Below are 12510 nucleotides of genomic sequence, written 5' to 3'. Positions count from 1 at the left end.
GAAATTTGCTATTTCTTTTAAGTGGGGTGTCCAAGAAGGAAATTATGGAAAAGGGGGGGAAGTAGATATCAAATGGATCTCACTCTTATCTGAAATGGATGAAAGAGAAAGCTGAACTCACATACAAAGAGTTTGGTGTAGAAATACATTAAACTCCATAGGTGGGGAAGGAAGGAGGGAGATAAGTAAAGGGGAAAATACCAAGGAGGGAATAGACTCCAGCAAAACAAAATTTCCTGATTCTGAAAAAGGAACTAAAAGGGAAAAAAAAGAACTGGAAAATAAAGGAATGCCTAATATTGTGTCTTAGAGTCTAAGACTTAGACTACTGGGGAATGGCTAAACAAATTGTAATATATGAATGTAATGACACAAAACTGTGCCATAAAGAAAAATGCTGAAAGAATTTCAGAGAATCCTTAGTAGGGTGAATGACAAAGAGTAAAGTAAATAGAGGAACAATTTATACAATGACTACAACAGGAGACGGAGCACTGGGCTTGGAATCAGGAAAACTCATCCTCCTGAGTTCAAATCCAGCCTCGGACACTTGCTAGCCCTGTGACCCTGGGCAAGTCATTTAACCTTGTTTGCCTCAACTTTCCTCCTCTGTAAAATGAGCTAGAGAAGGTAATGGCAAACCACTCCAGTATCTTTGCCAAGAAGCTCCTAAGTGGAGTTACATAGAGTCAGACATGGCTGAAATGACTGAATAACAACATCCATAGATCATAAAGGTAATTTCTTTGCTCTCTAATTTGGTTATGATGTCACCCTTTATGTCTAAGACATGTACACATTTGGAACCTATCCTGGTGTATAGTGTTAGATACTGGTTTAGACCTAATAAGTTTCTCTTGCCACCTTCCGTGACTTCTGTCCCCAACTCCTCCTATGTTCCAAAGCTCCTCCTTCTGTCTTCATCTAGTTGCTTCTTAACCTCCTCTACCATAGCTTTTTTTTCAATCAACAACAAGAATTTATTAAGCACTTACTATGTGCCAGGAGCTGTATTAGCTGCAGGGGATACAAGAACAAAGAATAAAACAATTTCTTGTCACAGAAATTACATTCTACTGAAGGAGACCCAAAAAAAGCACATATGAAAACACATATCCAACTTTGAGAAACATTATATCATCACAATGTTAGCTAGCATATGGCTTTGCTAAAATTGTGCTCAAGAAATAGGTCCCATGTACTCAGTATGCATAAAGTTCTTTGAGAATAGGAAGAGACATCATTTTTGTATTTGTTCTACAGCAGAAAAATCAGTGTGCCAAAAGGCAATCTGTACTCCTTCACAGCCTTGCTATAAAGAAGTCTAATCTTTACTGACCAGAGGTCAGTAAGATAAGAAAAAGATTCAGTAAGAGAAGAAAAGATTATCTCCAATAATTGTGCAGTGCCCACTCAAGGAAATAATTAAACTAACATTGATAAGGTGCTTAGCACAGGGCCTGGCCCATAGGATAATAAATGTTTATTCTCTTCCTTTCCATACTGTGCATACATAGAGTTTTTTAATTTAATTTTTATTTTCTATTTCTCAATTACATGTAAATAAAAATTTTTAACAGCCTTTTCTTTAAGTTTTGAGTTCCAAATTCTCTCCCTCACTCCTTTCTCTCCTCCCTCCTTGAGAAAGCAAGCAATTTAATATAGTGTATGCCTGTGTTGTTACGCAATATTAGTCATGTAAAAAAGAAAACACAAACCAAAAAAAAACCTCCCAAGAATAAAAAGGAAAGTTTAAAAAGTATGCTTCAACCTGCATTCAGACTTCATCAGTTCTTTCTCTGGAGGAGGATAGCATTTTTCATCATGAGTCCTTCGGAATTGTCTTAGATAGTTGTATTGCTGAGAATGGCTAAGTCATTCATAGCTCTTCATCATTCCATATTGCTGTTACTGTGTACAGTGCTCTCCTGGTTCTGCTCACTTCAGTTTACAGCAGTTCATATAAGTCTTCCCAGGTTTTTCTGAAAGCATCCTAGTCATCATTTCTTATAGCACTAGAAAGAGTTTAATACAGAGATCAGGAAATAGCGTTTCCACCATAAATATAATTGACTTGCTTCTTCCTCCTCTCTATGCTCCATTTCTATTAGCTGTTTCCTTGTGACTTTACCATGGTTGCATTTTATTTTCTCCTGTTGTATAGTATATATGTCCCCTCTGCTTTCCAGAATATCACTCTATAAATGCTTCTTTCTAGCTGTTAGGTAAAAAAAGAGGTATGGCTATCTAGAGTCTTTCCCTGCCAAAGGCCCGGAAACTCTAGGTAAAGGGGATGCTAACTCAGAGAAACAACAGTCTACCGCTAATTGAGTTGCTTTCCTACTATACTAATGTCTCAAATCAGAGCCTCCTCATAACTCAAAAAAATCCACTTTTCTGTCAGATTCTTACATAATTGTCCCAAAGTCCCCAAAATTTTGTTTGAGTTATAATTTTTTAATTATAACCTCCAAACTTTGAAAACAGACATTGACAAATGAACTGTTGTTCGGTCATGTCTGACTCTTCGTGATGCCATTTGGGGTTTTCTTGGCAAAGATGCTGGAGTGGTTTGCCATTTCCTTCTCCAGCTTATTTTATGGGTGAGGAAATTGAGTCATACAGGGTTAAGTGACTTGCCCAGGGTCACACAGCTAATAAGTGTCTGAGGCCATATATGAACTCGTTTTCTTGACTGTGGGTCCAGTCCTTTAGCCATTGCGCCTCCTAGCTGCCAAATGGTAGACCACAAATCTCTGCGGTCAGTCATCCATACTTCAAACAGTGCCTTGCCTTCAAACAAGTCCTCTCAGTTCACTGATCTAAGGGGCGGTTTATTCTCCGGTCCTCAAGATAGTTTACATCTCTCAACATTTTTATCTGAGGGGCTGAATTTCTTTTCAATCTAATTCTATAAGTAATCCATACACAAATTTTTTTTCCTGCCCCATTAACCAAAGTGTTAATAACAAATAAAAGGGTGAGTAACTTATAAAAGATAAAGCAGGCTGATGAGGTACTGATTTCTTCTGTAATGGAAGTCTGGTACATGTGAAGACCCCATCAGCTTGCTCCATATGGAAGAAGCTTCCAGGGAATCGAAGGAACTGCTTCCTGGAGGTTGGCAAGGGAAGTGCCTCAGAGACAACAAACACTCCATACCTAGTTCATCTAAGAGGATTAGCTGGGAAGGCATCCAAAAGGCTTATCATCTTCAACTAGGGACCCTTTGCCTGATTCATTTCTGCAGGCTCTCGGATCTTAGTGACTCCTTCACTCACAGTGTCCAATAAAGAAAGCAGAGTCTCCAATCTCCCAGAAACCACAGGAAGAGCAGGAATCAGGGCATTGTCCAAGTTTCTCATCCAGCACAGCATTGATGACCTGCGGAACAAGGAGTAATCTTCAGGAGAACCCATGCAGGACTCCAGGCCAGTGGAAGGATTCATCCATCAGCTATGCAACATCTCAGGGTATGAATTTGGTGGGACTGCTGCTATGGAAGAACAGAGCTGTTTTGAACCTAACCTTCTGTGTCCTACTCTTATCTATCACATCAAGATTTTAGAAAAAATGTTTGTGTGTTTGTTCTTGCTATATCTGTGAAGTAAATATTCCTTCAGGTAAAAGCTGATGTTAATGACTATTATGGATATGTTTTGCATGACTACACATGTATAACCTGTATCGAATTGTTTGCTTTCTCAGTGGGGGAAAGGGAGAAGGACGGAGAGAATCTGGAACTCAAAGTTTTAAAAACAAATGTTAAAAATTGTTTTTACATGTAACTGGGGAAACATAAAATACTAAATAAAAAAAGCTGATGTTAAGTGGCTAAATAGAACTGGAGTGCTAGTCACTGAGCCCCTAAAATGGGGACAATACTGTGGGCTTGAGCCAGTAGCAGAGAAAAGAGATCTCCTAACCCTCTCAGGGTGTCTGAGAACCTTGAGGGGGTGATAGGATAGGCCTGAATGAATTTATAAAACGTTCATTAAGTATTTACTATGTACCCAGCAGCTAGGTGGTACGGTGGTTAGAGCACCAGGCCTGGAGTCAGGTAAGATCTGAGTTCAAATACAGCCTCAAATACTGGCTGTGTGGCCCTGAGCAAGCCACTTAGCCCTGTTTGCCTCAGTTTCCTCATCTGTAAAATGATCTGGAGAAGGAAATGGCAAACTGCTCCATTATCCTTGCCAAGAAAACCCCAAATGCGGCCACAAAGAGTCAGACACGACTGAACAATAACACAATTGCTATAGTTATTTGCAGATGACGTTATTTGTCCAATCACTTCCTAATCTCAGCACATTATCATATTTGTTTCTAGCTTTTAAAAAGTTACAAATAATGCAGCTTCTGTGAACATTTTTCTACAGACGGGTCTTAGTCAATCATTTCTTTGGAATCTCTTGGTCAAAGCGGATGTATAACTTAGTAGTCACGCTTTCACAATTCCTGTTTTTTCAGGCGCGTTGTTGCCATGTACAACATGTTTTACAGATACCCTGGAGCGAAGCTTGGCAAAGTCTGTACGCTGGCAAGAAACTGCAGCCCAAGCCATTCTTGTTGGAGTTTTCGGTGGCACTAAAGAATGCATGAGACGGAAGTGAGGCGGGGTACACTGCAGGCCTAGGGGACAAAGGCAGGGGGACAGGAGATGAAGGGTGATGCCAATCTGGTGGAATCCTCCTGGGCGCGCATAACGGGTGGGTAAGGCTGGAAAGGGGGAAGGGGAGGCTTTTCCATGCCAAACAGGGCAGTCTAATGATCCAGATGATCCTGTAGGTCATAGGGAGTGGGCCGTGAACAGCCTGGCCAAGCCGCAGCAGGCGCACTACAAGATACCGGGAGGACTAAAGCACCTGCGGCCAAGCGGACAGCGCCCGACACCAGCAGCGAAGCCGCGACGCGCAGGCGCCCTCCAGACTGACCACGCCTGCTGACGTCATGCACCGCTCGGGCTCCGGGCCGGCAGCACGTTCGCCATGATGGCGTCGGGCCGCCTCGGGCTGGCCCGGGGGTTCCTGGCTGGGATGCGGCGGCGGCAGGCGCTCGTCGTGCGCGCGGCCTGCGCCGCCGCGAGCTTCGGCCGCCCTCCCCCGCCAGTCCCCGGGCCCAGCCGCGGGCGCCCGCTCAGCCTGTCTGCGGCCGCCATAGTGGCCGCGGCGCCCCGCCCCGTGCAGCCCTATCTGCGTCTTATGAGGCTGGACAAGCCCATCGGTGAGTCCGGGGGGCGGGGCGGGCGCGTGGGTCGGAGCCGTGATTGGCTGATCCCTGCTGGAGTGGCAGCCGCGCTGCTGCACAGAGAGGAGATGGGGCGAGGGCAGGAGCCTAGCGTGCAGTGCAAGGCAGTGTGAACTGCTGAATTGTCAGTGTCGGAAATAGAGCAGAGCTGAGGATTTAGAGGTAGATGGAGAGACTCTGGAGACCGGGGCACCCGCCCCCCATCCCCATTTTACAGATCAGTCATTCAAGGGCCTGCGATGTGTCAGGCACTGCTGGACCTGAAGTCAGGAAGACCTGAGTTCAAATGCAGCTGCGGGCATTTACTAGTTTTGTGACCGCACAAGTCATTCTTTAGTCCTTTGCCACTCCTCGGTGACCCCATTTGGTGTTCTCTCGGCAAAGATAAACTGGAGTGATTTGCTATTTCCTTCTCCAGCTCATCTTACATATGAGGAAACAGGCAAACAGGGTTAAGTGACTTGCCCAGGGCCACACGGTAGTTTGAACCCAGTAAGATGAGTCCTGATTCCATGCCCTGAGCTCTATCCACTGCAGCACCTAGCTGCCTGTCTAGGCAGGTCACTTCACGGATGTTTGCCTCAGTTTCCTTATCTGTAAATGGAGGTAATAATTATGCCTGCCCCCCAAGGTAGTGCTGAGGATAAAATGAGATATTTTAAAGCACTTTGTAAACCTTAAGGTACTATAGAAATGCTAGCTTTTATTATTATGGCGACCTGGGATAGGGCTAGATTAAATGCATTAAAAACAGCTTTTTATGAATGCTATAAACCTCTACTGAGAAGGAAGTATAGCTCTTTGGACCTTACAGACCTCCTAATTCCCCCATGTGCTGCTGTTGTGATTCACCAGGGTGTATCTCCATAGGAGGAAAACTTCACCTGGAGAAAACTTTTTACCTGGGAAACTGCACCTCTAAATGAATATCCTTGCTGAGTATTAATTTAGCAAACATGGGTGGCAAACTCTGGTCAAATGGGTATCTCAGAATTGGTCTCACTCATTTGGGAGTGTAGGAATTGTGGGCTCTGTGGAATGTATTCCACTAACGGGATAAGTTTGGAGACTCCTGCAAAGCCAGAGGGGTGGCCTGCTGGGTCCAACTAGGGTACCAGCACTTTCCACCAAGGATTCATTGATCTCCCTCAAGGTGATGTGTGCGTTGAGCCCCTTGTCCATTATTCTGAGCTAGGCAGTGATTCAGCCTTGTGTGGACCATAAGATGTAATAAAAGCACATTTAGTCATGAGATGGTAACAAAGGATACAAGTTCCAAGGTTTAAAATATAGTACTTTAGATAAAATAGCTACGTTCCTTCTCCACCCATTTACCTTGGCAACCTGCCATGCTACGTAAGGAAGGTGTTCCCTCTGGATAGTAGGACTCCCAATTCCCCTTAGACTGCCTTTTTCATATGCCTTGGGAGACAAGGAAAACAAACCAGTGATGACGTTGAGAATAGCTTCTCTGTCTCCTACAAGGCAAGTGAGCCCAACCTACAGAAAAACAGATGCTTCTCCTACCAACCTCACCACTGTCAGCTCTGGCCAGTTGGGTGTCTCCTTGTGAGGATGTGAACACTTCAGATGGCCTTGCTGCTTGGTTTGTTTATGCTTTTCCCATTGTGGGAGTCGGGTCCCCCATTGCTGCTAGTCCTCTGCTCCTTGGTCTGTTTCATTGTGTCTTTGTAGAGTGGAGAACCCGGGAAGTCTTCTTGGTGGGCTGAGTTTGGGGCTACCTAGATGGCCTGTGAGGACGAGGGAGAGGGAGCCAGTCATCATTTATACAGATTCTTGAACTGCTGTTATGGGCCTTGCTGAGTAGTTGGGATACTGGAAGCGTAATGGTTAGACCATTAAGGGGCTCCTTCTGTGGAAGCAGAATCAATGGTAGGCCTTTGTTAATGCACACAAGTGGGTTTTGTAATCAGATGGGCCATGTCAACACACTCACCAACCCCAGCATGATCCTTTGGCCAAATGGAAAAATGCTATAGATAGACTCCTTCCTTCTGGCCACTCTCTCTGCATTTTCTCTGATCAAGGGACCCATTTTTGCCTCCAGTATTGTGCAGAACTGGGTTAAATTCTATAATACCATATGGTGTTTTTATTAGCTTTATCATTCTCAGGCAGTGGGCCTCATTAAGCATTGGAATGGGCTTTTCAAAGTCCAGCTTTTGTGGACCCTTCCATTTGCTAAATGGGTTGATTTTCTTGTGGACGAAGTGTCTATATACAGTCATCCTTCGCTTACTGAATGGGGTCATTTTTCCATTTCAGTGCTTTCTTAATATCAGCTATAGAGATGTAGGGATGACTGATTAGAGTGAGACTACTTTACTATTCATTCTAACACCAGTATGACATCAGGAAAATTGTTCTGTCCCTATTATGGCTCTGTCTGGAGCCATAGGCCTGATACAGAAAAGACAAGATGCAGATGGTACCTTTTACCCCCCAGGAAAAATTCAGAATATTTTCTGCCAATCTCAATGTTCCTTTCCTCTGGATAGTAAATGGGTAAATCATCTGGGTGGGTAAATTGTCTCCCTGAAAGCCAAGAAGGACTTGGCAATGGAGGGAGGGATAATGAACCTTGACCTTTGAGAAGTATAAATAACTGTACAGCCTGGGTAAGGAACAAGTTAGGTAGAGGAGGAGGAAGGTGTTGCCCAATTGATCCTTCTGTCTAGCCATGTTTAAAGTTGAGAGACAGGTAGTAAGACACCCCATCCCCGGGAATTTTAGTGCCCTTTCATTCAAGTCCAAAAAGTGTGGTTTCACTTGCCTAGGAGTGGATGTCTCCATGAGAGAGAGGTGGTAACCAAAACAAATGTCAAGAAGGGAGTGTAGGCCCTATGTGATGGACTTTTCATCCCCCCTGCAGTGCTGTATATGTGGGGACCTGGAAAGCCACACCTTTAATCCATGTTTCCAACATATTTTTTACTTTCCTGCCCTATGCCCACCTTTGCATTAAAATCACCAAGTATCAAAGCATGTCTGTTGGAGTTCCAACTCCATCCATCACTCAACTGAAACTGTTCTCTCAAGTTACTGGTGGATCTCTCACTTGCCAAATGTGATGCCTTTTCTCAGCTTTTATCCTCTTTGCCCCTCTGAAGGGTTGGGCACTGTGGACTACCCTCTTCTTCTGGATAGTCTCCCTTCTCTAGGTGTCCGTGGTGCTGTTAACTCTACATGACTCACCACTTCTTCTCTGTCTCCTTTGCTGGTTCATCATCAGTATCATTCCTCCTACCATTAAAAGACCATACAATTTGAATCCAAGTCTGTGAATCTGCAGGGGAGAGTTCCCTTGGAACACCCCTGTCAAGATGGACATAAAGGCAGCAAAGATCTGAGCGTGATTAGCTAGGCTGGCTAAGAAATAGGGTCAATGACTTCCTCAGTGAGGAAGAGCTGGGTCTTTCACAGGGACTACATCCAGGGCTGTCTCCAGTCCTCCTGATCTTTATCTTGCTACTGGACCCAGATGGCTCCAGAGGAGAAAGTGAGTGAGGCTGGTGACTTTGCACAGCCCTCCCTCACTCAAAGCCACTTCACTTGCATGTCAAGACATCACTTCCCTGATGCCTTGGTCTTCTTCTAGAACCAAGGACAAACAACAACAGAATGAACAAAGTCTCTAACAGCTAGGTGTGTCTTCTGATTGGACAGAAGATTAAAAAAATTTCCAATATCATTTTGATATTAAATTATTTGGGTTTTTTTTTTTTGGCAAGGTCACACAGCTAGTATATGTGTCAAGTGTCTGAGGTCACATTTGAACTCAGGTCCTCCTGACTCCAGGGCCACTGCTCTACTCACTGCACCACCTAGCTGCCCCCAATATTAGATTATTTGGATCTGAAACTCCCTTAATCACAAACAAGAATAGGTCACAAGACAATAAGACAATCTCCATTGGTGGACATTTCAATGAATAGGCGGGATAAGTGTCCTCTCACCTTCTCCCCATTATGCCTTTGGGAGATTTGTTATCAAGTTCAGAGAGTAGTCCTCCAGTGATAAAATCAGTCTGTGGGCAATTAGCCGACTCTTTAGATTGGTGACTTTGACCTGTAGGCAATTCTGGTTGCCTCAGAATGTGGATGGAGATACAAATTTTAATGCTGCTGTGGAGGTGCTAGGTACAAGATAAGAATTGAACTGTGACTGAATTTACCTGAATCCCAAGAATAACGTTGTGATTCAAATGACTTGAAACTTACAGCCACAAGGGGAATCATTAAATCTAGCTTGATTAAGTCTTAACAAAATAGAAGTAAAAATTGGTTTTCAGTTCCACACTCCTAATCTGGTGGATCAGTTTGGCTCACTTAGAAGCCTTGGCTGTTCTCATCTAGGATGAATCCATTTAGGTCTGCGACTGCTGACCTGGATGCACTTACCTGGAAGTATTTGCAAATTGGGTCCAATCTTGGGGCAGCTAGGTGGCACAGCAGATAGATGACTGGGCCTAGAGTTAGAGACACCCAGTTAAAATCTGGCCTCAGACACTTACTAGCTGTGTGACCTTGGGCATGTCACTTAACCTGTATTTTCCTTAGTTTCCTCAGCTGTAAGAATGGGGATAATAATAGCTCCTACCTAACAGGGTTAATGATTCTGAGGTTCAAATGAGATAATATCTGTAAAAAGCACTTAGCATACTGCCCAGCACATAGTAGGTGCTGTAATAAATGCTCATTTACTTCCCTTTCCCACTGCATGAGCATCACAACTGCCAGCTGGACATTTTAAACTGGATATTTCATAGTCATTTCAACCCAATATGTCCAAACCAGAACTTACTGCCCACAAACCCCTCCCTTTTCTGAACTTCTCAAGATACCGTTTCATCATCGTTGTCCTTGGTGCCTCATCGGCCCTCGGCCCGTTTGTGTGTTCATTTGCAAAATCTTGTCATCTCTACTTCCATGACATCTCTCACATCACACCATACGTTTTCCCTGGTTCAGGCCTTCCTTATGTCTTTTTTCCTTCCGCAGCAGAACACAAAAGGAGCATTGTGCATGGAACTGCATTTCATACTGCTCTGTTTTTTTAAGGACATAAGAAATTCTGTATTATTTTCAAAACTGGCCCTCTTTCAAACTTTGCACTTCCTTCTCATTTTTACTGTGCATCTTTAAAAATGTTTCAATGAGGGACAGCTAGGTGGTGCAGTGAACAGAGCACCGGCCCTGGAGTCAGGAGGACCTGAGTTCAAATCTGGCGTTAGACAATTGACACTTACTAGCTGTGTGACCTTGGGCAAGTCACTTAACCCCAATTGCCATCCCCCCTCAAAAAGAAAAAAATTAGAGCCATAAAAATGTTTCACTGGCCTCATTCTTGGGAGGCAGATGGGTAGCATGATGCATCATTGGTCCTCCAGAAACATGGCCAGTCATTGTATTTATCACAAGCCTTGAATCTTTCAGAAGTTGCTTTTCTTGATAGTGTTGCCATTCTTGTATCAACTGTTGTCTTGGTTCTGTTCACTCCATTCTATATCAGTTCATATTTCCCAAGGTTCCCTTGAATTGTCTCTTTTGTCTTTTTTATGATGAATGATATTACGTTACATAAACACACCACATTTCGTTCAGCTGTTCCCCAATAGATTGACATTCCCTTAGATTTGTCATTTTCCCTTTCTTCCCTCCCTTCTGGATCAAGGAATTTGTTTTGCTTACAACTATTCCCTCCTGAGAACATCAAAATTAATATTGCCTCAAGTTTCTACTGTATTGATTATACAATGTTATTGAGTTTATGCTGCATCGATTTTGGTAATTAAGTCTGCATTTGCCTGAAGCCACCTCTCTGTGTCCTTGAGTTGAACTGCAGAATTCTGCTTTCCCTCCACATTAGTTTAAAGCTATAATTAAAAGAAAAGTTGTTATCTCTCATACAGGTAGCCCTGAGATGCTTCCAGGGCCTGTTTGTCCTCTTGATGCCCCACAAGTTAACTTGGTACCATTCTCAAAAGATATATCATCTGTCCTTGTCTGTCCTTGGGCAATTAGGGGAGTTTTTATCTCTTCCAAGGAGACAACACTAGTTTTGATCTCCTAGCAAAGATTACAAGATGCATATGGGTCTCATAAAACATTTAATATTCCTTAATTGTCAAAGAGCCCCACCTTGATGTAACCAGTCATGCTGTCCCCACTCCCATGATGTTGCTTACCCTGTAACCAATCACATAGTCTTCCCTACTGGCCCAACTCAGTACTTCCCAAAACTGTATGAAGACTAGTAGGCCCTACCTCAGAGTCTTTGGTCACTGAGAGGCCACAGACCCAATTTATTGGTTAGTGCTAGCCTAACTAATACATTGACCATGCTCAGACCATTGTCTCAGTTTATCTTAATTTTCAAATGGAACACTCCCCTGTATTATCCTCCCTCTTAACCACCTTTGTTTCCCTGTTGAGCCTGTTGTATTTCTACCCCCAAGCTGTTTGTGTGTGTGTGTGTCTGTGTCTGTGTGTGTTCTCAACCCTCATTTTTCCATTTCAGATGAGTAAGATTTGCCTGATGCCCGCTGCCCAACTGCTTCCCCCATATTTGAATACTCTTCTCACGAACCCCACTTACGAGAAATGATAGCAAGTCTTTGCCTTTTCCTTTTTACACTAGGACATTCTTTTTACTCTCCCTTTCCTTTCACCTCCTTTGAGGGTTTTAAAAAACCCTCAGAACAGAATCAATCCACTTCTATACCTCTATTTTTTCTAATATAATTCCCTCAAAACATCCTGTGAAAACATTAAAGTTTTGAAGGGACACAGGTTTCTTTTCTGTCTCTTAGCATGTTAGCGCCATATCATCATACAGTTCCTTTCAGTTGCTCAGATACCTTTCTAAGTTTTTCTGAGCTGTTGGGTTTGCATTTTAAAGTTCTTACCCAGCTCTGGTCTTTTGATCAGATGTGTTTGAAAGTCCTTTATACTATTAAAGGTCCATTCCCCCCCCCACCCCAATAGGACTGTGCTCAGCTTGCAGAGTAAGTTGTTATTGGTTGTAAGCCTATACCTTTTGCCTTTTGAAACACTATTCAGAGATCTCTTCTTTCTAGCAGAAACTTCCAGGTCTTATGTAATCTGGAGTGTGGTACCTTCGCAAACAAGCTCTTTATTTCTGGCCACGTGAAGTATATTTTCTTTGATGAGGCAGCTTTGGGTTTTGGCTATGGTGTTCCCTTTGTGATTCCTTTCAGAGACTGATCTGTGGATTCTCTCT

At 43.4% G+C, this 12510-nt stretch overlaps 1 protein-coding gene across 1 annotated transcript in view; it reads left to right on the top strand.

Moving 5' to 3' along the window:
- The first annotated feature begins 4988 nt into the window (after positions 1-4988).
- Positions 4989-12510, top strand: part of COQ2 (coenzyme Q2, polyprenyltransferase) — a 47286-nt gene continuing 39764 nt past the window's right edge. Inside the window, exon 1 of the mRNA XM_036762459.1 lies at positions 4989-5223. Within this exon, the coding sequence (XP_036618354.1) occupies positions 4989-5223 (235 nt within the window). The remainder of the gene's footprint in view (positions 5224-12510) is intronic.

The sequence above is a fragment of the Trichosurus vulpecula genome, chromosome 6, assembly GCF_011100635.1.
Source record: "Trichosurus vulpecula isolate mTriVul1 chromosome 6, mTriVul1.pri, whole genome shotgun sequence".
NCBI classification, from domain to species: domain Eukaryota; kingdom Metazoa; phylum Chordata; class Mammalia; order Diprotodontia; family Phalangeridae; genus Trichosurus; species Trichosurus vulpecula.
This window is presented reverse-complemented; position numbering and strand designations above follow the sequence as displayed.